Genomic DNA, 25,617 nt, shown 5'->3' with positions numbered 1-25,617 from the left:
TTACTGTTGTTGGGTTGTTGGGTTGTTTTGAGTTATTGTTGTTGGGTGGCTGGGTTATCATGTTACAGTTGATGTTGATTTTAAAAAAGAATAGATGGGCAGGATCTTGATTGGCCTTTGTATTTGTGTACATGTTTTCTCTTGAGTTTCTCTATCCCTTACTGCAGTCCAGTTTCTCTAAACAAAGGACCAACAGGATCATCAAGAAGCCCAGTTATGATTCGCCTCAGGGAACAGGCTCCCCAGCTGAGTCCGGCTGCCACCGCAAGGCACAGGAGGCAAGCATACTTTCTGTTGGCCTCCAGCCACAGAAACTGCAGCTGCTTTGCTTTCCCTTCCACCCACCACAGAGAATACAGCTGGCCTTCCAACCCACGGTACAAGAAAAGAGAAAGGGTAAAGCAGCCAGGATGCCCCATGGCATCTCACTGAAATATGCTGCCCCTAGAATAGCCTCTGACTTGACCACTGTGCTGGCTGCAGCCAACTGCATTACCAGATGCAAATGAAATTGCTCTTGGGTCACTGTGGGAGCCACAGCCTGATATGCCTCTTGGGTGGCAGTAACTCCAGCTGGTCAAATTCTACCTACTCAGGACAGAGATGACACACGGTCTCGGAAAATTCCATTGGAAATCCCTATCTGTCTTCAGGATCTTATCTGGAAGGTTTAATGGAAAATGGATGATAGGAAGAGAAACAAGCTGATGTGCTCACAGTGTACTCTGGCAGGGAAATTATTTTTCAGCAGTAAGTACCTGTAAAAAGTCACCTCCTTTGAAATTCAGCTCTGCGCTGAGCACGAAGCATCGTATGTTGCTTCCATGGAAACGGTGGATGAAGCCGCTTTCACTCTCTCCACCCACACCAGCTTCCGCACTGCCTGGGAACACAAGCAGCTCAGAGCAATGCGACACCAGCTTGGGGAGGCAGGATGGGAGAGCATGCCCCATTCCTAAGTGTGGCTGAGTACTGCCAGGGCGGTGGAGTCAGGGTGGCTGGCATTCTCCTGTATTGTTACCAGCACGTGGCACTGGATCTAAAACATTAGCTGGAGGGCTTCATCTCTTTTCACATTTGCCAGGACCGGAAAGGCTGGATGTTAACAAAAATGGGGGTGGGGAAAATTCCTGCTGTACCTGATGACAATTGCTTCTGAAATTGGTCCCCTTTCCCAATACCCCAGCCTTTTTGATGGAAGCATTTCCTCTGGGATATTGGCAGCAAATTTAGGAATAAAGAGATTTCAGGAAGATTTTCATTTAAATGACACTTGGTTTCCCTGCTGATGAAAGGGAAGCCTTACTCCATCTGCTGAGATCAGATTTCATCTCATCAAACACCTCAGTGTAATTATTTCCCTACCAAGTATTCAAATGAGGATGTAAATGAATACCAAGGTATTTGAAGTCATTAGCGCTGCCTGGGCTGAGGGAGAGCACCAAGGTCTCTCAAGGGAGCAGACCATTCCCCATCAAAGCAGCTGCGCGCCAGTGTTCATTTTGTAACCTTTATACCACATTCTTGAATTAATGAAGACACGTCAAGAATCTATTTCCCTCAGAGGATCTTAGCATGGTGCCTGTAAGAGGGAAACAAGATGTGTGTGTGTGTGTGTGTGTGTGTGTGTGTGTGTGTGTGTGTGTGTGTGTGTGTGTGCGCGCGCAAATGTGCATGCCCACACCTACACATGTGATGGACAGACATCTAGTAATTTAGTAATTAACGTGGAAGAGTTGGCAGGTTTTGTACCTTGTTTCACCTCAGACTATGTCAGTTCTAAGGTTGAGGTGACACTGTAAATAAGCCACCCACCGCACTTCTAAAAGCCTGCCATTGGGATACTGTACCGATCTCTCTCTTCTCTATATCAATCTCTCTGTATGTAAAATAAGAAAGACAGGAGGACCAAGTGATTGAAAATTTGGGCTTCTTGTCTGATATTGGCCATCTTTTCCTGAGCTTCACTAGAAATATCTGAGACCTACCCTGAGGTGGCAGATGAACATTTAGACTTTTCTCCATTTATAAACTTCTCACTTGGTGTTATAAATAACATTCAGCTTTAAAATTCCATTCTACCCTAACAACAAGATGGGCATACAATCTGCCATTTCCTTCTTTGAATGTGAAGAGGGGTGGGTTATAGTGAGAATCTTACCTCCTCAAAATGGCACATGGAGGGAGGGAAGGAAAAAGAGACAAACACGGTGCTCGAGTGCTTTATGTGTGCTGGGAATTTGTACAGGGAAAGGAGCAAAAGCAAGGGGGGGGAGTGTAATGCATTTTTCCTATCGAGAAATAAGGTTCTGCAAACTGGAAAATGTGGCTTTTGGTACTATCAGCACCTAAAACACTGCCTTGCAAACTAAGTGCCAGAGAGAGAGAGAGAAAGAGAGAGAGAGAGAGAGAGAGAGAGGCACATATATTTCAGATGGAATCTCTTTTCTGTTCCCCTCCATCTCAGAGCTCTCACTTAATTCAGAAGATGCACAAGATAAAATTCCAGGCAGAGAGACTGTGTTTACGCTTAGCAATCAAGATCTGATTTAACATGACAGAAAATGGGATGGGATCCTTGGCATAGCCTGCTATTGAGAAAGTTACTATATAGATACAAACAGATCTGGTCCATGCCTTTCTGTGAAAACACACAAGTACAATTAAAGCATGAAGGGAAGCACTGCTTTCTCCAATGAGTTAACAGCAATTCCACTTCTGTACAAAGCCATGCTTTCCCGAGTGGTAAAACCTCACATCCATGTCTAGTCAAACATGCCACAGGGTCCAGGCCGAGTCCAGCTCAATAGGCATTTCAGTTCAAAATACTTCCACATATTTAAGGCAGGAAATAAGAGTTCACAAATTTAGAAAGATTTATATATGGAAATTAGGATTTTCGAATTAGAAAACATGAATAAGATGAAATATATGTGTCAAGTCTTTTTAAAGGGATTGTTTAATAATACGTTTTCTTAAGGGAAATAATGAAACGACAAAGAATAAAAGCTATAGAAACAATACAATGAGCCTTAAAGCATATAAAGGTACTTTATACTTTCTTAAATGATTTATTTTTCTTTTATGTGCATTGATGTTTTGCCTTCGTGTCTTTGCATCCCCTGGAACTGTAGTTACAGACAGGTTTGAGCTGCCATGTGGTTGCTGGAAACTGAACCTGGGTCTTCCAGGCCAGTGAATGATCTTTACCACTGAGCCATCTTTCCAACCCATCGAATTTACACCTTTGTCAAAGAGAGAAATGAAAGGAAACCACAGCCTGGTTGTTCAGACTCCTCACCCTCAAACTCAGATATTTCTCAAAAACAGACAAATGGTCAAGAAAGGCAAGCATAGATATGTCAGCTTGGATGACGGAGGCTAGGGATAACAGTAACCTTTAACCTCTTCACGGAGAAAACTGACTCTATAAGCACACTTAGTGCCAAACAGTAGCTTTCTTCTTTAGGATGTGACATGAAATTACTTCGTATAAAAGTGCTCAGGTTGGATTCTGCACGTGGTAAGTCCTTAGTAAACAGAAGCAGCCTTCCGACTCCTTTTTCCTTCTCCTGCATTATCACCAACACAGACTGTCAGCTGAGACACTCCCTTACCTGTAAGACAGTCATCTGCATGTTACTCTGCCCACTGCAAAGCCAGACATCTCCAAATAAGACATCATGGATTCTGAGGGTGAAATCCGTTATCCCCAAAGTCTGTTGTGCCATCACTTCAAAAGGTCCCCCGGGCTTCATAGGATCCAGTACCACCATCCAGGTGTTGGAGGGTGCTGAAACAAGAACAGACTCCAAGGGGTTAATTAACCAACCCCCTAAAGTATAATTAAATACCAACCACACCTCATCTGTGGCTAAGCCCAGGCTCTGTGATAAAGTGTATGCAACCGCTGCTGTAAAGATTGCCCAAGCTCCAGGCAAGGGGGATGGAGCTGTTGAGAACAGCGGCCTTTTCATCCTTAATCTGTACCAATCCCTTCTTATTTTTAACTAAGGCGTTTACAAAAAAAAAAAAATTAGTTACCCAGTTATAATCCTAAATTAGGAGAGACAAAAATACACATGGATTAAAACTCAAGGATGGTTAGTTGACAAGAAAAAAAAAAAACCCATAAAACAGAAAATCTCATTACACCATCCAACTGTCAATATTACCATAATCTAATCTTCCTGATTTACACAGCACCCCAAACTAACTGCAATTATCCAATCGAATGTGAACACAGGTTCAGAAGATGATTTCTAAATTGAATCTTCCCTTTACTAAGCAGGGACACCCTTGCCATCCATCGCTACCTCCTTCCACGTTGCTGACAAGTATTATCCGTGCCAGCGACACTGGGTTCTCCCATCAACCAACAGGGTGGATGGAGAAAGCGACTTGTCAGCAAGTAGCAGGAAGCACATAAATTGATCTCAGTGAAAACGACATTTTAACCGACCCAATCGAATATTTCAGAGTGACAGACAAGGCTTGAGGTCCTTCAACTCCACTAAAGAAATAAGAAGCCATGGAAGACCCTATTCTAGACATTCATAGCTTGCTTCCTAGAAACCACACCTCCCATTACCCTTTTTCTCAGCCACTGGATCACCACTGTCAACATCAGATGCAGAGATTTAAGAGAAAAAAAAAAGAACCAGAAAACATGAAAACACTGGAGCAGTGAAATAGTGTGATGCTTTGTATATGCTTGGACCAAGGAGTGGCACTATTAGAGGGTGTGGCCCTGTTGGAATAGGTGTGTCACTGTGGGCATGGGCTTTGACCTAGCTGCCTGGAAGCAAGTATTCTGCTAGCAGCCTTCAGATGAAGATGTAGAACTCTCAGCTCCGCCTGCACCATGCCTGCCTGGATGCTGCCATGCTCCCACCTTGATGATAATGGACTGAACCTCTGAACCTGTAAGCCAGCCCCTATTAAACGTTATCCTTTATAAGAGTTGCCTTGGTCATGGTGTCTGTACACAGCAGTAAAACCCTAACTAAGACAAAAGGAACCTAGAAAAGGCAGAGAAAGCAACATTTTAACATAAAAAATGTCAAATGTAAACTGGCTTATCAGTTGCCATCAGATCAATGTAAATTCAAAGGAAAAGAATGAGGAGGGCAGGAAATAGAACATTGTAATCTTACCGCCCTAACCTATGAGAAGAAATAATTATGGAAATACCATCTGAGAGCCTACTTCATGCTGGACACTGTCCAAGGTTCCTCCTAGCTCCAATAACTAAGCAGAAACAGGAAATGTCCAGATGTGTACTTGCAAATTAGTAAAAACTGAAGCTTTAAAGGTTGCTTGGAGCGCTAGAGGAAATGTCTAAATGTTTGGTCCTCTGAAGAGCGGTACTAGCTGAGCCTGGAGCTCTGCCTCCAGGAGGTCAGCTAAACCCAGGACCACGTGCTCACCATTGTATTTCTCTGACCGATAGCCAGACCTCAGCATATAAAACACAAAATTCAACCTAAACCCAGAAAAGTCACTGTTTTGGAAACAGTGGGCAGCGAGTACAGATTGTGTGGCACAGGTGTGATGTGCTCCGTATGGCTCACACTTATGAACAGGCAGACGTTCCAATCTGTCCTAATACAGGCTTGCCAAGGTCTTTCCAGGCTTCCTGCACTGATACACCTTACCGAGGCTCTGTCCTTCCGCCAGCAGCGCTGTTCATGTGTGCTGATGGGGTCAGCTTCCAGAGAACCTAACACAGGGCTTAGTTCTTAGCCTCCTGCATTCATCCAATGCATTCAGAGCTATTAATTATGTGTTTTCTCTTAGCTTTTTCAATACACATGGCTAATGACAAAAACTCCCCAACACTTCTAACAAGTGTGCATGTCTATGGTGGTTTGAATAAGACTGGTCCCCAAAGGCACATATATTTGAATGCTTAAGGAGAGGCATTAGGTGGTGTGGCCTTGTTACAGGAGGTGTGGCCTTGTTACAGGAGGTGTGGCCTTGTTACAGGAGATGGGGCCTTAGAGGAACTGTGTCAATGGGGTTGGGTTTTTGGGGTTTCAATGTTCAAGGAGTCTCACAGTCTCTCTCTTCCTTCTGCCTGCCAACCCAGATGTAGACCTCTCAGCTCCTTCTCCAGCACCATGTCTGCCTGTGTGCCACCATGCAACTCACCATGACAACAACGGACTAAACCTCTGAATTTGTAAACAAGCCCCAAGTAAGTGTTTTCCTTTATAGAGTTGCCATGGCCATCGGATCTCTTCAAAGCAACGAAACCCTAACTAAGACAATGTCCAACAACAAAAAGACAGCGCCATGTCTTTGGTAAAACAGCGCCACCATTTCACTACAGCCAGAAAATGAATGAGCTCCCAGTAGGGCCTAGAACCTGAGGAAAACTGGACCTAGAGAATGAGTCTTGATTCCCAACATCTTTCGTACCAAAGAAATATGGGTTCAACTTCTCCAAAAGCTTCCTTCTTGGCTAGCTAGCCTAAGGTCTTTTAGTTTCTAGCATTTTCCTCTCGCATTTAAGAAAAAGAAAAATACGACCTGACACAATGCCGTAAAGCAGGAGAAACTTGCACTGCAGAGAATTCACTGATGGCACATGAGCTCAAGAGATAACTCATACAAACTACAGGATCATGTCACTGTTCAGCAACATCCAATGGGCTTTCTGCCGGTTCTTGGCCTTCTGAGCCACAGCTGCTCTGATCCTGCTCTCATGAACAGTGGTCATTTGCTGCTACCTGTTACCTCTTTTGCCAGTCTGGGCCCAGGTTTCTCTAAGTTTTCATTTTCACTGTATCGAAACCTCTGTGTTCTTACATTCTTTCTTCTACCATCTAGGAAGATCAACCGCCTGTCTTCATTTTAGCGCTACTCAGCCTACAAACATTTTGCCAAGCCCTCCATCGAGTAAATGACAAAAATGAACTCCAACCCTCGGCTAGGCTGATAAGAAAGCCATGCAAATTGACTAGGGCTTCATGTTTTCACATGTAAAGCAAGTCTGCTGGTTTGCCTCTGACGACTGATCTGCATATTACAGCTAAGGGCATACATAAAGAAAGAGCTATCTATCTCTCTTTTCTCTCCATCTTCCCCAGTTAACTCCAGCCTTAAGATGGAAACCACAATCCCAAAGGACAAAATGAAAATAATTTGTTCAGAGACATGATTAGTCATAAAGTATTTTCTTGCTTTTCTTCTTATTAATCTAATGTTAATTTTTTTCAGATTATTGTGATGAATATCAAGAAAGGGAGGGAGTACCCATGGCCTTTATCTTCCTAAAAGGAAAACCTAGGGCTTACAAGAAATAGCTCTCTTCACTTCTCCACACAGAACACTGACTCTTCGTCGGCTGAATCATGATCCTACGGCTTTTAAACATGGCTGGAAGGTGAAGGATGCCTTACTACCTAAACCATCCCTTACAACCTACACTTATTCTAGAGCTTACATTCAAATCTACCACCACCAAATAAGAATGAAATAAAAAGCAAACGCCTGATGCGAGTAAAACTGCTCATGAAAATTTTAGAAGCCATATCATGTTGTGGCATTTACACCTTAGGGTGGGTTCTCCAGTTACAGCCTTGTGTTATCCTTGCCCCTCTGGAACAAACAGAATCTGTGACTTACTTACGTTCAATAGTTCTACATCAGAGGAGAGGGGAAATATCCCTCTTGAGACTTGGTTATGTTATATGGCGGAGAAGGAGTGAAACTTATGGCATCTCAGTCACAATGGCTATCATTAAGAAAACGAATGACATCCGCTACTGGTGAGGATGTGGGGAAGAGGAACCTTTATTTACTACCAATAGGAATATAAATTGACTAAACATCTATGAAAATTAATATGTAGCTAGCCTGGTCTACAGAGCAAGCTCCAGGACAGCCAGAGCTACACAGAGAAATCTTGTCTCAAAAACAACGACGACAAAAGGATAAGTCAGGCAAGGGGTAGAGGCAGGGGAGTGAGTATGAGCAAAATACAATGATACATATGCGTAAAGTGCCGGTAATTAAACCTAGTATTTCATATGCTTTCAAAAGTAGACTAGGGACATGGCTTACCAGTTAGGGTACCTGCCTAGCATGTATAATGCCCCAGATTCAGTCCCCAGCACTGTGTAACCGGGGCGTGGCCGTTCATTCCTATAATCCCACCCTTTAGGAAATAGACGTAGAAGAACCAGAACTTCAATATAATTCTCAGCTACAAAAACAAAAAAAACAAAAAACAAACAAACAAAAAAAAAAACCTAGGCACTGAGCATAGGCAGTTTTGGAATTCTTCACTGTCAGTACATCTCACAGATCACAAGGAGGGGCTGGAGAGATGGCTCAGTTGTTAAGAGAACAGTCTGCTCCTGCAGAGGACCTAATTTCAGTTCTCAGCATCACTCTTCTACATCTTTATCCCTTCCCCAGAGAGACCCCTTTATCCTCACCTTGAACCTTCATCCTGGTAGCCATAGTCCCAGGCCAAGGCCTCGACATGTGTCTCTGTATATCACAAGAGCCTCCTAACAGCTCTACCAACCCTCACTGATGACTGCCAAACCCTATCAGTCTGCTCGTGTGCTTCTATTGCTTAACATTTACAGGTCCAGGATGTAAATGCTTTAGCAGGGATAAACAAGCCTCTATATTGTCCCATCCCCTGGCACTCACCATCAATCACTTAGCCCGGTGTCCCTGACCCACCCACCTCCATGGGATTTCTCACTGTTACAGATGTACTCTAGTCCCTGTGTCTATATCTACGATGTTCTCTCTACTGATTTTGTGCCTCCTCTTTCAAGACCAGCCTTAAACTAAGTCTATTACTCTACTACCATGCTACGCTCTCTCATGTGCGCTCTCTCTCTCTCTCTCTCTCTCTCTTCCCCCCCCTCTCTCTCAAACACACATACACACACACACACACACACAACACACACACACACACACACTGTCCTTCCTTACTGTGGCATATCTCACAGAACTACGAATGTTCTTTATTTTTCTGCCTCCTCCTCCAACCTCCAGGCTTCATTAAGGGACAGGCTACATCTGTTTTATACATCTGTTTTATACTTCTGTTTTATTCAGCACTTTATCATCAGTACCTAGCACAGTATCTGGCACATAGTAGGTACTCAATAAATATTTGAATGACTGAATAAATAATAGTAGCAGTAGTGGTAACAATAATGACCATTCATGTCAGTGTGCCAAGCACTGTTCCAACTACTTTATATGCATTTTATCCTCATAATAATCCATTAAATATTAGTACCACCTCCACTGTATACATGGAAAACAAACTGTCACAGAAGTATTTAATATATTATGAAATTACATACCTAGAAATGACAGAATCAGAACTCAGACGGTAAACTAAAAATTCAAGTTCTTCACAAGATCTCCAAATTGACTCTTTTTTTAAATGCTAGTAGGACTTATTTCAACTTTATTTTCTGAATATGTGTGTATGTGTGTGTATGTGTGTGTCTATGTGCCCAGAGTAGCCAGAAGAGGGCATCAGATCCCCTGGAGTCACAAGGAGTTATGAGTCCCCCTATGTGGGTGCTGGGAACTGAACCCAGGTTCTCTGGAAGAGCTCTTACCCTCCAAACCACCCTCTCACCTCTAGACTGCCTGCCTCTCTCGCATGTATGGTTCACGCCAACTATCATCTTCTGTGACAACTTTCCATAGCAACCAGACTGAGGTGGATGTCTTCTCTATCTCTTAGAACTCCACAGATATTTTATGTGTTCATCCAACAACTACATAATCTGTTATGTTCAATGAGCTCCTTGGTGAAGGGGACTTTGAGCCTTGTTACCATTTGTGGTATCTTCAGTGCCTACCCACACAAGTAAATACTCTGATAACTCGGATGGATGGATGGATGGATGGATGGATGGATGGATGGATAGATGGATGAATAGAGGGATGGATGGATAGATGATGGATGGATGGATGGATGGATGAATGGATGGATGATGGATTGATGATGGATGGATGGATGGACAGATGATGGATGGATGGATGGATGGATGGATGGATTGACAACCTGAGCTGGAGTCATAAGCTTTCATTTTCAGATAATCCAGCAGGTGGCAGAAGAGGACAATAACTGAGCAGAGAATGGGCTACCTTACCTTTCACACTGGTCACTTTCTTCATGATGGTTTCCTGACCTTGGCACAAGGTCACTGTCACTGTGGCCCCAGGTGTACCAAAGCCCCAGATCACTGCCCCTGAAGGCTCCTTCTGCAGCACCATGTAATTATCGATGTATGAAGCGAAGCGAAAACCAATACCTAAAAATGTCAACAAACACTTAGGCAAAAATAACGGGGGAGGGCGATTCAGCATCACGGAAATCTGGTAAAAGAAGAAGCAACATATAGTCCCTATGCAAAATAGTATGAGTGCATCTTAAGCCTGTTAATCTTCCAAAACCAGGTCTTGTTGCTCCAGATCAAATAAACCACATAATAAGAACAGTTTCCAACAATATGCATCACAGCAGACCATTAAGAGAAACGTAGGGGCTGGTGAGATGGCTCAGTGGTTAAGAGCACTGACTGCTCTTCCAGAGGTCATGAGTTCAAATCCCAGCAACCACATGGTGGCTCACAACCATCTGTAATGATATCTGATACCCTCTTGTGGGGTATCTGAAGACAGCTACAGTGTACTTACATATAATAAATAAATAAAAATTAAAAAAAAAAAAAAGAGAAACTTAGAACCCAGGATAACAACTAATGTACATACTCTCCTTCCTTCCCCTTCATAGTTCTTGGCCAACCCCCCGACCCTTGCTCTAAAACTTGTCTCTCGAATTAACATTCCTCCCTCAAATCACTAAAATGAACCTTCCATGAACCTCACAGATGGTGTTTATAAGAAAAATAAACCACTTCCTTCGCTAACTCGCCATCCCTGTACCCACTCTTCGTAGCTCACAGCTCCTCTGTTACTGGGCCCATCTTTAGCTCCTTCTCTCCATGCTATCAATGCCAAACCCCTTCAAGTCTTTTCTCTTGGGGGTTGCTGTTTATTTTGTTGTTGATGATGACGATGGTGGTGGTGATGTCATTTGGTTGATTGGTTTTGTTTGTTTGCTGATTTTTGTCTTTGATGACCTGGTACACCACACTTAATGACTGTGACAATCCTTCCTTTCCAGTAAGCTCGAATAAATCCGGAGACAAAAATAAGATCGTCTTTTCCTGCAGACCTAGAGACAGAAGGCTAAAATCTCTGAGAAAAGGTCTTGTCACCATTTCACAAGCAAAGAAAAGAGGAGGCACACTTGCATATTGGGTTCTGTGCTAAGAGTCACTAACAAGACTGAATAAGAATTCACTTTAACGAGATCATTTCTATTTTTAACTCATAGCCTATATCGGAGTACTTTTTAAATAACAAGCATTGATCCAAATGATCCCAGTGAGCTCATAGAAATTTAAGTAGGAAAATCATAAAACTTACATCCCAATTTGTCTCAGCAGGGGAGAGAGTTTTTAAAAATCCTCCAAAGAAAATAATTTACAAAATTTAGGGCTTTTGGTTTTGTTTTTTGTTTTGTTTTGTTTTGTTTTCTTAAATAAAAGTGATAGACAGGGAAGAGAATTAGAATTAACAAAGCTGACATTTTCCTCCCTGGAAGCTACAAAAGATGGCAGGCCCCTTAGGCTATATTTAACAGGGCAGTAGAGCTAATGGGGGTCCCTTCACAAGCTTGGTGGCCTATTAATACTGCTTTTTAAGTAACAGGCTAACCCTAAGAATCCTCAGCTCGCTTTCTCACTCTGGAGCTAGTTCAATCAGGAAGCCTACATGACAATCAAAGATTATCCAGAAGGCTTAACAAGCTCAAGATGCATGTACCATGAGCAAAATACTCTGGGACCACAACATCCCAGAATTGCATAAGCAGGTTGGCAGCCTGCTGGGGAAACCGGGAGGCATATGTGTGGGAGGGCCCTGTCTTGAGTAGATACAGAACAAAAGCTGAAAAGCAAATGCATAAATAAAAGCTAAGTGGCGAGAGGACTGGAGTTAGAAGAACGGAGTGAGGAAAATATTGCTTACATAGGCAACAATGTTACAGTCCATAGGATGGGGAATGCCTTTTCAAGCCAGTCTGCCTTTGCCAACATTCATTTATAGAACCTCTTTGTGAATGGATTTGTGGTGAGCAAAAAAATTTTAGAGGTGGGAAATATCTTTATAATAATAGTATAATTGTATTACTTACTGGAGTAAGACCCAAATAGATTAAACAATTTTTAAGAATAATTAGAACAGCTACAAATTCAACAAATATCCCTTTATGGATACCTACTACTTTACACATTGAGACTGTAACACTGGAAGGAAAAATAATACCGAGAATAGGTAAAAATTCTTGCTGCCAGGGGTCTTACAATCTGCTAGGCGCTTAGTGTGACAGAATACACACTAAGATACAGAAGACAGTAATGCTCTCGCCTGGCCTCAGAAGGTAGCTTATGACAGAATTAGAATCCACGTCATCTAATTCCAAAGGTATGGCAATTTCCTTTTTTGCTGCAGTTACGTTGTGATGGTAATGCAACGAAAAAGTATATACCCTATCCTGATGGAGCTCACATTCTAAGCAGAAAAGACAGAGACACATACTGAGGAACTGAGCAATGAACTAAAGAACCACACCTCACAAGCACCAGGTGGATCCAAACACCAGTATTTTTAAGGTGTTGGATTTTTCCCTTCATTTTTGGGACTTGAAGTGGAAAACAATCATGAGTGCTATGGGAAAGACACCATCATAAATAGACTAAGAAAAAGTTTTAGGCTAGCGGTTACTTCCAATGGGAATCCAGCAGAGAGACTTTACTGGCAGTCTCGCTAAAAATCACAGTGTTAGCAGTTCTCAAACTGGGTGGTTAATTATTAATAGGTCCTTCCATTGGTAAATGTGACTTTTTATTACCTTCAACACATGAGCAAAAGGAGAGTGTTAAAGGAAAGATGGTAGGATGTGCAAGGAAGAGCTAAGGGAGATCTGAGGCAAAAAAATGAATGAATACTGTCAAGGTAACCAAGGTCACCTACTATGACCCAAAGGAAAGAAAGCAGTGGAATTAAATTTGACAGCCCTTAAAAGGAAAACTAAGAAAACAATGGCTCTACTGCCTTTACCTTCCCCCCACCTCCTATGACAGGTCCCCAAAATCATGAGAGGGTTGAGAAATGGGGAACGACCAGTACAGGGTACTAGCTTTGAAACTGAAAGCCCACTGAAAGGCTGCTGTCTGCCTGGTGCCTACATCATGTCATTTCTTCCCACTCCAACTTTCATTTTATTTGCTGTGGTGATGGAAGCCCAAAGTCCTAGCATGCTAGCCAAGAGCTTTTCCCCAGAGCTATATTTCCAACCCCTCAAATTTCATTGATTGACAGTCTTTGGGGTCCACTCTTTCACTGATCCAAAGAAGAGAAGAGGTGGGTAGATCCAGCATTAACACTTTACTTTGAGTGAACAGATTCCTATCTGTTGGTAGCCCATGCTGAGGGCAATGTCCAGCCCAGGTTAGTCAGATGACAAGCTCTGACCTGCACAATGGCCAGTGTGAATCAGCTACCTTCCCAGTGTGAGGAGTCTTACCCCTCCACTAATATCTCTTTAACTCCATCAAAAGTCAGAGCTGAACCTTAAATTATTCTGAGCTAGTGAGGGGGTTGTATTTCTTAGCCCTAATAACCACTTAAACTAGTAAAATTTAATTCCCTCAAGGCACCCATCCTGATAGAAGCCCTCCCCAAGGGTACCACTGAGGGGGCAGGTGTTGAAGTATTTTGGATGACTCAGTCACCTGTTTTCAAATATTATCTAACTAGCTTCGCCCCCTTCTCTTTGAGCTCTCCTAAAGGCTTTGGTCTGAGGACACTGGAGGCTGCTCCAATAGGTAAACCGAAGTCTTCCTCTGCCTCCTAGGCTGCAAGTGAGGTACCCTGCTTGAAAAAGGCAGGAGACAGGCCCAGCAGTACCTAGGTGGGAAAAGACCAGTTCTGACTCAAACCAGACTCTTAGAGGGGACGCATGCCAAGATCCTGCAGAGGATCTGAAAGGCTGTTAGAGCTGTGACACCTCACCTGCACTTCTGCTGACCCGCGCGATTATGAGAAGCACTAGCCAAAACACAGGCCCCGGGGAAACCATGTTTGAGAAGATCTTCATTAACCCGCAGGACTCAGGAAGAGCACTTAGGCGGGGGGCGGGGATAGGGACAGAGGCGTGGTCTTGCGTGGTGGGCGGGGCCTGGGCGGGTCTACTAGAGGGCCCCACCCTTAAGTCTTCAGTACGCGAAACATCCGCGGCGCAGCGCAGGGCGCTCCCCTCTCCTCCCGGCCTCCGTAGTTTAAAAAAAAGAAAAAAAAAGAAAAAAAAACGGTTACCCAGCAACGAGATAAAACACTGGAACCATCCGCACCAGCTTGAAGAGAAAGAAGAGGTGAGGCGGTTTCCCTCACTCCCTCTCCAACGTGGAGGCTTCGCCTTTTTCCTTCGTGTCGTAGTCTCTCCGCATCTCCAACACTCCCGCAACTCCTGGACCAGATAGGAAGTCTGGCAAGCCCTTTCTCGGAGAATCTGGAACGCTAGGGCATCGACGTCCCGCCCACGGTTTGACCTGCCTTCCCCCTCGACCGCCTGTCCTCCCCCGCCCGGTTCAGGGCTTTTCACAACTCTCAAGATTCGATATCTAACCTCCAGTTTGTACCCAAAAGAGAGAAAGGGAAGAGTCTCCACAGGTTAGGCCTTGTTAAACCTCTAGTTCTCCAGCCTCGACCCCCAACCAGCGCCGCCTTTGTGCTTCTCGGGGTAACACAAGCCCAGGCCCAAAGCTGTCTTTTCTCAGTGACCAAATCCGCTCTTTAAGCCACCTTTAAGCCAGTCCTCGAATAATAAAATAGAAGGCCTGACCAAACCAGAAAATAAGACTCCCCAGACTTCAAAAGCTGGATCCCCAAACCACGACCTCCCTTTCTTAATCCCTTATCAGAAAGCAGAGGAGCTTGAGAACATTATAGGCCATGCTTCAGAAGATGGGACTGAAAAGTGAAACTATTCAACAAATTATAATAATTTCTAGGATGGCTAGTTTTTGTTTGCTTGTTTGATTTTTTTTCTAGGGGAGTAGGGGTTTCAGGACAGAGTTTCTTTGTGTAGCCCCTGGCTGTCCTGGAACTCGCCCTGTAGACCAAGCTGGCCTTGAACTCACAAAGATCCACCTTCTCTTGTCTCCCAAGTGCTGGACTTTAAACAGTTTCTTCTCAGCAATGTAAAGGAGATTATCCCAGCTTCTCAGCAATCATTGTCTCTTCAATATAGTGGGCTAGCAAAATCTAACCTCACCTTTTAAGACAAAGTACTTAATATCTAGTGAAAGCTGTGATTCTCTAACTTTAAAAATATGCATTTGTCCAATTTAATGGATCTGCGTTTATAATATTATAATTTATCGAGCATGGGGTTTATCCACCCAACTGGCTGTAATCCCACCACTTGGGAGACAGAGGCAGGTAGATCTCTGAATTAGAGGGCAGCCTGGTCTACATAGTTCCAGAACAGCCAGAGCTATGTAGAGAGACTCTGTCTCAGAAAACAAACAAAATTGTTCAGTGGTAGAACTCAAAACTCTAGAAGAAATGGGTAGACTTGGTGAGGTGGCTTTTGTGTTCATTTATTTAGTGTGTATAGGAACAGCCTCAGTGATGTAGAAAAATGCCTATAGAAGTCAGAGAACAGTTTGTGAGAGTCAATTCTCTCCTTCCACAATATGGTTTGCATGGACTTAATTCAGATCTACTGAGGTAGATCACCAGGGCCTGGATTGTGTGACTTTTTTCTTTTTAAAGTCCAAAATATGGTGTGTGTGTGTGTGTTTGAGAAGTGATTTGAGTCGTGACAATGAGTTGGTTTGTGGTAGTTGTGATTGTATAATTTAAATTAGGCACTTTTTACTGAATCTTTAGGTACCATAGACAATTCTTTCCGAGGAGATGTCGATTCCTTTCTCCAACACCCACTACCGAATTCCACAAGGATTTGGAAATCTTCTTGAAGGGCTGACACGGGAGATTCTGAGGGAGCAACCGGACAATATACCAGCTTTTGCTGCAGCGTATTTTGAGAACCTTCTAGAGAAAAGAGAGAGTAAGCTCTTTTTTTAAAAAAAAAAATAGGAATTTTAAAATAAACTAAGCATTTCATTATGGTAAAACTTAAGATTGAGGAATATACATGTCTTCAGCCTGTGACTTCCATATGCATGTAAACACATATCTAGTACTCCCAACACACACACACACACACACACACATACACACACACACACACAAACCCCCACACATGGGAACATGAAAACATACACACACAAAAAGAAAAAGAAAAAAAAATCCTAAAAATTATGGTCGTTGTGCAGAAAGCCTTTATGAGGCAAGTGGTTTCAAATACAGCTCTGAATATTTGTGACAGGATGTGACAGTTCAGTCCCCAGAACATCCTCACGGTATTTCTCACGTATGTAGTATGGAAGGAGGTAGACCTCTTCTCATGCATCCCTGCTAGCTGACTGCCTGTTCTTCCTGAGAGGAGAATGTGCAGTTTTCTTTAAATCTTGATTCTTCTCATTTGAAAGTATTATAAGTGTTATAAAAATAATTCAACACTCCTTAGATTAAATAAATTGGGTTTCGCTGGGATATGTGAAACTGTTCTTCAACGGAGGCACAGAAACAAACCGCTTTGGCAAGTGACTTGCCAGCTGGGGAAGGTAATTTACATTCTGTCTACTTTCCAGGTCCCATCCTGCATAAAGACTAAGGTTCATGCTAGCAGTGACTTTGAGTCCAAGCCAAAGTGGCGTTCCTATGCTTCCTTTCATAAGTACAATTTCCAAACCCCAGCCGTGGCAACTCATGGCTATGAGGGTCTGGCCCAGAGGTCAAAAGGGGAATGATTACCATGCTTGCTGTAATCCTACTCTTGCCTAGAACAATCGTGGTATAGATGGTTTGTTACCATTATTTTAGGCAAAGGAGACAGGAAATACCCCTAAGCAAACAGATGTTCCTTCGTAAATCATTCTACAGAGAGGAAACCCAGAACAAGACTAGAATCAAAACAACTCACACACCCTGAACAGCTCCACCCCCTGTCCCTTGTGATCCTGCCTTTGAAGAACTCAAACTTTCCACCAGTTTACTGACTCCTGCTGGTCTGTCTCATATCCAATCAGGGTGAATATCTGCTGCACAATCTACAGTATTTGTGGGGAAAAACTATTAAAATAAATTGTTTGATTAAAAGTAATGTTTTGGTGAACATGAATTTGGTTATTGTAACATTAACTTTTACAAATTCATGCAGTAAAAATCTTCAGTTGTTTGTTTAGTTTTAGAACTCAGGAACATGCCATTAAAAAAATATATTTGAGTCATTGTTACCAGGTCACAGTAATAAAAACAATTGATGACTAATGGCCTTAGAATACTAGTTCTCTGATAAACAAATGGCTAAAACCATTTGAAAAAAAACTTGACCACCACACCTACTTCCACTTACGTCAACTCAAGGTGAATTACCAACTGATTCAGTATAAAAACGTAGCCTTTACAAGTAAGGGCAAAAGAAATAAGTGTGGACTTCTAAACCAGCAATGTCCAGTCTCCCACCTGGCAAGAATTCCCTTGCCACCCCTTTTCACAGGTGGTCAGTAGTCTTCATTTTTGTGACAAGAAACCTGTTAATACACAGTATAAGTGGTAGCTCAAGTCATTAGGAGAAAATGGACCTCTTAAATAATATTGAGATCAAAAGGAGAAAACAAATTTGCATCAGTTCTTTATATCATACACCCAGATAAATAATAAATTGACTCCAGATTTAAATACTAAATAAGAAACCATATAAATGCTTGAGAGAAAATATACTTCATCCCTTAAGAAAAGCATCTTGCTTGCCAAGTTGCTTCAAACTCAGATGCAACAAAGTTGAAGGAACAGATTGATGGAACTGACAGCACTGAAAGTCAGCTTGTGTGTGACAAAGCATCATGAAGAAAACAAAATAACAGACAGAGAAAAATGCTTGCAGTTTACATCCCAGCAGCCTAGTGAGTTAATAAGCCTAATAAATAGCTTGTAAAAGTCACATATTTAACAAATTTATGTCAAGAGATAACAAGCAGTTCACACAAAGATAAACACAAATAGCTCTTAACATGAAAAGCTACCCAGACTGACCCATAACAACAACAATTCCAATCTGAATTGCACGCAACTGGGCATCTAGAGATGGCTTAGGGGCTAAGGGCACTTCTGCTCTTCCAGAAGACCCAGGTTCAGACAGCAGCAGCCACCTGGGCAGGTCACAACTGCCTGGAACTACAGCTCCAGGGGATCTGATCTGTTTCCATTGGCACACACACAAATACAGTAATGAAACACAGAAGAAACAACTACCAACCACTACGTGTACTCAAAAAAGCCATAAGTGCGACAGTGTGACTTGTAGACCAGGCTAAGAGAACTAAGCCCTCATCCTCATTCCAACTAGAATGGAACATATATCCACAGGAAAGGAATTCTGTAGTACCTTTCAAATTTACAGTTCCTCCTTTACACGTTTCATTATACCATCATTTGTGAAAACAACTCAAATATACATATTGGATTTTTTTTTTTAATTTTTGCACTGGCCCAAACAACAAGGCAAATGAGTCTTTAACTGATACCTCTCAAATCGTAAACCAAAATATACCTCTCCTCTTTTAACTTGGTTTATCTGAGGTATTTGTGACAGGAATGAAAGCTGACTAACATGTAGAGTCACTCTGGAAACTTTGTAACTGTGTATAAAAGATTAAGTGTGCTAGTATTGGGAATGCATTTGGAGTGTAAAAGTAATTTTTAAAATGGTTTAATAAATGTCTGTAATTTTGAATTTGAACTTTAAAATATCAGTATGATTTTTTTTTCTCTTTTAAAATGTAACTCGGAGAGTGAAGGCACCTGCTGTAAAGCCCAAAGACCTGAGTTCAGCTTCCAAGACCCACATGGAAGAAGGATAGGACAGGCTCCTGCAAGTTGTCCTCTGACTTCCAACCATGTGCCAAAGCATGCTTGTGTAAAACACGCATGCATACATACATACATACATACATACATACATACATACACACACTATTTTAAATTTTTTAATGCAAGTAATTTATGGCTCCATACGTTTTCAAGACCTCAAAATCATGATCAACCAATGTTAATGGACATCTACCCCCTAAGTTATCTCTGAATATCATTTCTGTTGAACCAGACCTGCAGTTCCACACACGAGGGACAAATATGTAAGTCTAAGCTGACCATATTTGGACCCCGCGAAACAAATGCCTAATGATTTCTAGAAGCATCCAAGCACCTGAATAAGCTACAACTGACCAAATTATGGACAAATAGAAAATCAAGAAAAATAATAAAAGTCAGTGGATGGGAATTCACTCAAGTTACGAAGTATTTGTGAGCTCATAATGCCAAAACCAGACACACAGAACCCATCATTGTCAGGTCACCATGAGACGGTGCTAAGAGCCACCTGGTTATTTTGAAAGCTGGTAAAGGAATCAAGTCTTTGACCTTTGTTTTATTTAAGGCCCATATTTCGGGGTAACAAAATAGTTTACTGTTTCCTTTATCAAGTCCACCTCAAAATTCATACTGATTCATTTAAAACATTACCATTTTGTACCCCTAAATAAGGAACAATCATCAGCCCATAAAAATTATTTAAAATAGAACAGGATATGATTTGTCTTCTGAGAAGATTAAGTAGCACTGCCAATCAAGTATTCTTGCCAAAACAATCAAACCTAAATCATATGAAATCTGCAGCTCCAGCTACCAATCTACAGGGAGAGAATTCAAGGGTAAATGACCCCTGAACAATCCCCTGTGGAGACAGTCAGAAATATCTGCCCTGGAAAATTCCAAAGGAAAACTGGCCCAATTTCATCAACAAATAAACTGCACAGAAAAATAAAGTGGTGGTGGATTTTCCACTAAATATTATGTAAAAGACATAACAAAAGGCATTGTGTGTCCATTTTGAGGCTCTGATGTGATCAAGATACCTAACTATAGTAGACAAAGCGGAAAGTTTGGATAGTTGGCTAGATACAGGATGATTGTAAGGGACTGTTAGTGCTTTAGATGTGATAATGGTGCATGCCTATATTTTAAAGGCAGATATTTAAGTGTCTGTAGATTTTGTGTATATAGATAATATGTAGATTAATATAATGTTTGTGGTGGCCTGAGAATACTCAGAAAATATATCAATAAAATGATAAACAGCAAGTTGACAATTGTAATTATATATATATATATATATATATATATATATATATATATATATATGCGCACTTGGGACTTGTTAGAGCATCTTATTTTTGGAGTTCGTAATTTTTCGTGGTGGAAAGTTAAAACTATCTTTGGATAGAAATACTACTTGTCTATATGAACCATTTACATAATGTGTCTCTTTTGAAAACTTTCCCTTATTTTCCACTTTTCCAAACTTCCTGATCCTGTAGTGTATGCTTTATATACTTTATATGCTTTATATACTTTTTTTATATACTGACGTTTGTTCTGTATCTCTCATTTTCTTATGAGTTTTATGAAGACAGAAGTTAGGAAGGTATCCAGGGCTTTTGTAAATGAACGTAAGGGCTCATTCAGTGTTAGACTGGTCATCATATTTTAATTATTTATGTCTATAGCACTAGGCTGTCCAGTGTCAGCAAGATTTTTCAACTGTCAGTAAAGAACCTCTGATTTGAAACAAGAAACTTGTGTTTCTGCATTGTTCTTGGTTCACTTTAATGACCACAAAATAAGTAGAAAATGATTTTTGTTATTTAGAAACCACCTTTGATCCAGCAGAATGGGGGGCCAAGGTAGAGGACCGTTTCTACAACAATCACGCATTCAAGGTATAGTCCGACGAACCTGCCAGGTTTGCCTGTATTTTTCTATTCTATAAAAACAATGTTATGGTTTTCCCCAAGTTTTGAGAAGTGTGTCAAACATTAAATAACTTATTAAAATTTATGATGAGAAATACTCTTCTAAAATACCTGAATTGAGTCCCACTACTTAGCATTAATGTAAAGATGGCAACGGGAGGAAGGGCTTGGTCATCACACATCACACCCGTCTCCTAGTCTTTACACTTTATTGAGCATCACAAGTCATGAGTTACATTTCATAAAATAAAACACTATTAGTCCAACTTTGTTCATTTACATGTTACAAAAAGACTAATTCAAATAGAAGATAATGATAGGGTTTTTTTCCTTCAAAGTTAATCTCTTCAGTAACTGAACCCATTTTTATCATTAATAGTATCCTCAAAGATAGCCTTTCTTAACCAAAACTGTCCTGAGTTGAAGGCACATATTTCACGTAAGACGTCAGTGTCTTGCTTTCACATTTCATTGGACTCTGGGTTTGTGCCATCCTTAGCAGTCAGCATAGTATCTGTTCTGTGTTTGAGATGAGAAAGATTGGTTAAGACAGCTCATGTGGGGTCAACATCACTGACATCAACTCGAAACCTGATAAAATTAAGTCTCACACTAGACCCCATGTATCCAAATTAAAGGTTACATTTTAGCAGGATTCCCCAAAGTAACTTGCAGATTCTTTAAAAAAAAAAAAAAAAAACTTTTTAATTTAAAAAAAAAAAACCCAGCAACAGGGCTGAATGGCCTGGCCATGTAATTCCAGCTACTGAGAAGGCTGAGGCAAGAGGATCACCTGGGCCCAAAGGCTAACTAGTATCAGTAGTAACACTAGTAACACTAGTAACAGTAAAACCTATCTAAAAATAATAAAGATAATAATCACTATATAGACCAAGAGTACATGATTTTATTCCCAGCACTCGGGAGGTAGCAGCAGACAGATCTCTGAGTTTTAAGCCAGCCTGTTCTACAGAGTAAGTTCCAGGACAGCCAGGGATACACAGAGAAACCCTGTCTTGGAAAATCAAGAAAAAGAAAAAAGAAAAGAAAACATTCTGTCCTTGTGTTACATAGAAGATTCAAGGTGTTTGTTTTACTTTTGGTTTCCAGGGTTTTGTCTTATTCCATCCATATGCTCAGATTTCCATTTTATATGTTAAAGACTGTTCCTGAAGGCAGTGAGTTAGCAGTAACTCTGTTTGGTGGAAGACTGGACTAGCCATGTCAGAACTGATTGAGTTGGCTCCTTCTTTATACGTATCTTTCTCCAAAAATGAAACTCACTTTCCTGATTTAATATAGTATTGTACCTTAACTGCATAAGGCAATGATTGACAGTGTCATGCATTCGTATAAGGTACTTTGATCTTCATCCCCATCACTCTCTCCTCCCCAAATTCCTTTCTCTTCTGTATTATTGACTTAGTGTTTAATCTATAATTATCATTAAAAAGTCAACTTGGCTTCATACTATGGAATACGACAACTTTTATTGCTATTGTAGAAACTATCAACACTTTTTTAAAACTGTCTTCAAGATTTATTATCAAACCTTATCAGCTAGTAGTGTATTGCAGTGGTTTATCCCATGTTTTGGTTCCGTGTTTTTTTTTTTTCCAAGACAAATTCTTGTTAAAAGACAAATATATCTTTAATTCCCCCTGCTTCTCGGTAGCTTAACTTCCAGTTTCTCTTCAGCAGCATGGTCCAAGAGTTAGCTACCTTCAAAACAATGCCCTGTGACCCTCTTCTCTCATTCTAGGAACAAGAACAAGCTGAGAAATGTGAACAAGAAATAGCCAAGTCATCTGGGAGAGAAGAAACACCAGTTACTCCCTTCGTACGTAGTGTTTTTCATGTACTTTGTATTCCTACACACAATAGCATCACTAACCTTAAAGGTGTGCATAAAATATATATCAACAGAACAGTTATAGTATTGAAATTAGAATTCTTCTTCTGGATAATCAATTAGATGTTAATCAGTGATAAACTGGAAGATTATTTTCAAAAACTCACTTTTCCCTTTAAAGGTCTAAATCAGAAAATCTTTCCATGGGAAAGAGGCAGACAGATGAGCTTGGAAGCTCCGCTCCTCTCTTAGTTCCTATTCCACTCTGGGAATTTCTTTACTACTTATGTTACCACCACACAAAGACAAAGGTTGGAGATAACAAAAGGAAAACAATTACGTACCACCAACTGAAATGGCTTTACACAGTGTGGCTTGCTTGCGTTCCCTGAAAGGTCTTCTATAGAAACGCTTGCCTGCCTTGATAGTCTACATCAAAGCCACCCAGAAAGAGGGAAGTCTACCCTCAAAGATACTGCCTATCTCTATTCAGTGGTGTGCTAAGGCTATCACTTGGAGATAATTGTTCACAACGAAACATCATTTTGATAACTTAAATCAGTCACCTAAGAGTATTGAGACTAAGGTAATACTACAAACCAGAGCTTTGATAGTATTTTAGGAGGGCAATGTTAGTTTATTCTGTTATTCCTCTGTAGAGCCAGTTAAACATTTACTAATACAGCACATTATGTTACAACAAACAAATATAGCACATGATTGCCTGTATTCTTCGTAGCAGAAACTAAGAAAGACTGGACTTTGTGTAAAAGAATTCATTCTGTACAGTATCCCAATTCAAACCTTTGAGTTTCTTTTCAGGTCCTAGTATCTCAGCTAGCAACATTTGACATCAAGGAGAACTTTATTTCCTACCCACTGAGACATACATTTTTTTTACATTATTTAATTATTCTAGAATAATATTGATACAATCCAGTTACCACTGGCATCAGATGTAATAAGAATTCAGGAATATGAGTTTATGTTAAAGTCTCATTGATTTTTAACTTAAGAGTAACTCGCTTGATTGGAGAATCATCTCAAAGAATTTTATGCCAGTCTGTTTGTATTTAAAAGCTTAAGAGCTAAATTTACCTCACTGTTTGTAATGAAGGAATTGAACAGCTCAAAGGTCCATCAATAGGGGACTGAGTGACTAAATCACAGGAGAGTGACATCAGTACAGTGAAGCATGGAGGCCGTGTCTCTCCCATTAACATTGAGCAAAATTACACACAAAGTAATAGCACAGAAAAGAGTACGTAGAGTTGTTGTTCCAGGGAAAAGTAGTCGAAGAGCATGGTCTTGTTTTAAAATGAAAAGCATACATCTTCATGTAAATGTTCCCATATGCAGAGAACATTTGGGAGGATTCATAAACACACAAATACAGACACACACAACTACAAGGAATGGCTACTTCATAGGAGCAAGATTTGGGAAAGCGAACATGTTTCAACTTTTCACAAGTGATGACTTGGGAATTCTTAAATGTATGTTTAACATCTTTTTAGCTTAAAAAAAGATATATTAAGGGCATATATATTTTCAGTTCTACACTTAGGATCCATGAATTTTGCCATCTGTCAATTAGACCTAAATTTAAAAGAAACTGTATGTTACTGTTGTGCCAACCCCGATGATAAACTCGATAGCAGTAGAGTGGGTGACTTTCTGTTTGATGCTCAACCTCTAAACGTATGACTTTCATTGTCTAAACATCTAGAGATTAGAATTTATCATTTTAGTCTATCTTATTAATCATGATTATTTCAAAATAGCACATGTACTGATGTTAACAGAAACACTGTACTTTAAGGATTCTTTCTTGCTTCCCCATCCTAACATAATTTCTCAGGAAACTTACAATAGGTGCTATCTGGGAACAACAAGAGAAAAGACATAGACAGTGCTCTTGTATTAAGACATACTGAAGAATAGCAAGCTGAATCCCTGTTCCTTTGGCATTCAGCCCTTGGTACACATACAGTTTGTACCAAAATCCCCCCCAGGAAGCAACAGACCTCACACAGTTGCATCTGTAAGCTGGCATTTCTGTGGCATCAAAACACAGCATTCTGGAAGTCTTTCACTTTCTCTTCTTTCAATGAAGGAGGAGATGACTGAGGAAGAAAGAGAACAGGAGGAGGCAGCTGCTCTCAAAATCCAGTCCGTCTTCCGGGGACACGTGGCTAGAGAAGAGGTAAAGAAGATGAAGTCAGATAAGAGTGAAAATCCGAAAGCAGAGGTGAACAACTGAGACCACAGGTTTTACCCCTCCCCCCAGGAAACATGAAAGTAATCCAAACCCATCCGTGTTGTGATTGTTGTTTTTTCTTCAGTAAGGGAGACGTGATGTTGTGGAATAACATTTGTTGTGAAAATCTGTCATGAGCATTTGTTTAATAAACATACCATTGAAACACACCCCTTGAAGATTTCCCTGGGAACAGGAGAATTGGCTATACTTGTCCCAAGCCTGTGTATAAATGCCTCTGAATTCAGCATCTGAGGAGAAGTGTCTAGGCTTCAGAGACCTTGGGTCATGTGCTCTAATACCTAACAAGTAAAGCCTCTCTAACCCACCCCTGGAAACTGAGCTTTAAGCCCATGTTTCTCTTCTGGTGGTAACATTTTAAGCCTTTTCAATGTAGTCTTCTTTTTTTCCTGGTGATGGTGGCAGTGGTAAACCCC

At 41.0% G+C, this 25,617-nt stretch overlaps 2 protein-coding genes across 3 annotated transcripts in view; one reads left to right on the top strand and one right to left on the bottom strand.

Annotated features, from left to right (window-relative positions):
• Siae (sialic acid acetylesterase) overlaps window positions 1–14,242 on the bottom strand; it is a 36,810-nt gene extending 22,568 nt beyond the window's left edge. Inside the window, exons 1-3 of the mRNA XM_028755786.1 lie at window positions 14,140–14,242; window positions 10,149–10,310; window positions 3,618–3,793 (exon numbers count right to left, since the gene is read on the bottom strand). Of these exons, the coding sequence (XP_028611619.1) occupies window positions 3,618–3,793; window positions 10,149–10,310; window positions 14,140–14,224 (423 nt within the window). The 5' untranslated portion in view covers window positions 14,225–14,242. The remainder of the gene's footprint in view (window positions 1–3,617; window positions 3,794–10,148; window positions 10,311–14,139) is intronic.
• Window positions 14,243–14,345: 103 nt separating this feature from the next.
• On the top strand, window positions 14,346–25,235 carry Spa17 (sperm autoantigenic protein 17). Of its 2 annotated transcripts, none has more exons than XM_028755914.1 (5): window positions 14,346–14,796; window positions 16,021–16,201; window positions 20,965–21,035; window positions 22,831–22,908; window positions 25,037–25,235. In XM_028755914.1, the coding sequence occupies exons 2-5, from the start codon at window positions 16,048–16,050 to the stop codon at window positions 25,181–25,183; spliced, it is 450 nt and encodes a 149-aa protein (XP_028611747.1). In that variant the 5' UTR covers window positions 14,346–14,796; window positions 16,021–16,047; the 3' UTR covers window positions 25,184–25,235. The 2 variants fall into 2 exon arrangements, with proteins under 2 accessions (XP_028611747.1, XP_028611746.1); XM_028755913.1 differs by having other exon boundaries at window positions 14,347–14,498.
• The last annotated feature ends 382 nt before the right edge of the window (window positions 25,236–25,617 follow it).

The sequence above is a fragment of the Grammomys surdaster genome, unplaced genomic scaffold, assembly GCF_004785775.1.
Source record: "Grammomys surdaster isolate TR1022 unplaced genomic scaffold, NIH_TR_1.0 126086, whole genome shotgun sequence".
NCBI lineage: Eukaryota > Metazoa > Chordata > Mammalia > Rodentia > Muridae > Grammomys > Grammomys surdaster.
Note: the sequence above shows the minus strand (reverse complement) of the source record. Positions and strands in the feature narration are given on the sequence as shown.

Bases quoted from the DNA above. Each gene is read 5' to 3' on its own strand.
- Spa17 (XM_028755914.1), top strand. From the start codon at position 16,048: ATGTCGATTCCTTTCTCCAACACCCACTACCGAATTCCACAAGGATTT. The intron at 16,202-20,964 runs GTAAGCTCTTTT...TTTGTTATTTAG, and splicing joins CCTTCTAGAGAAAAGAGAGA to AAACCACCTTTGATCCAGCA. The intron at 22,909-25,036 runs GTACGTAGTGTT...CTTTCAATGAAG, and splicing joins AAACACCAGTTACTCCCTTC to GAGGAGATGACTGAGGAAGA.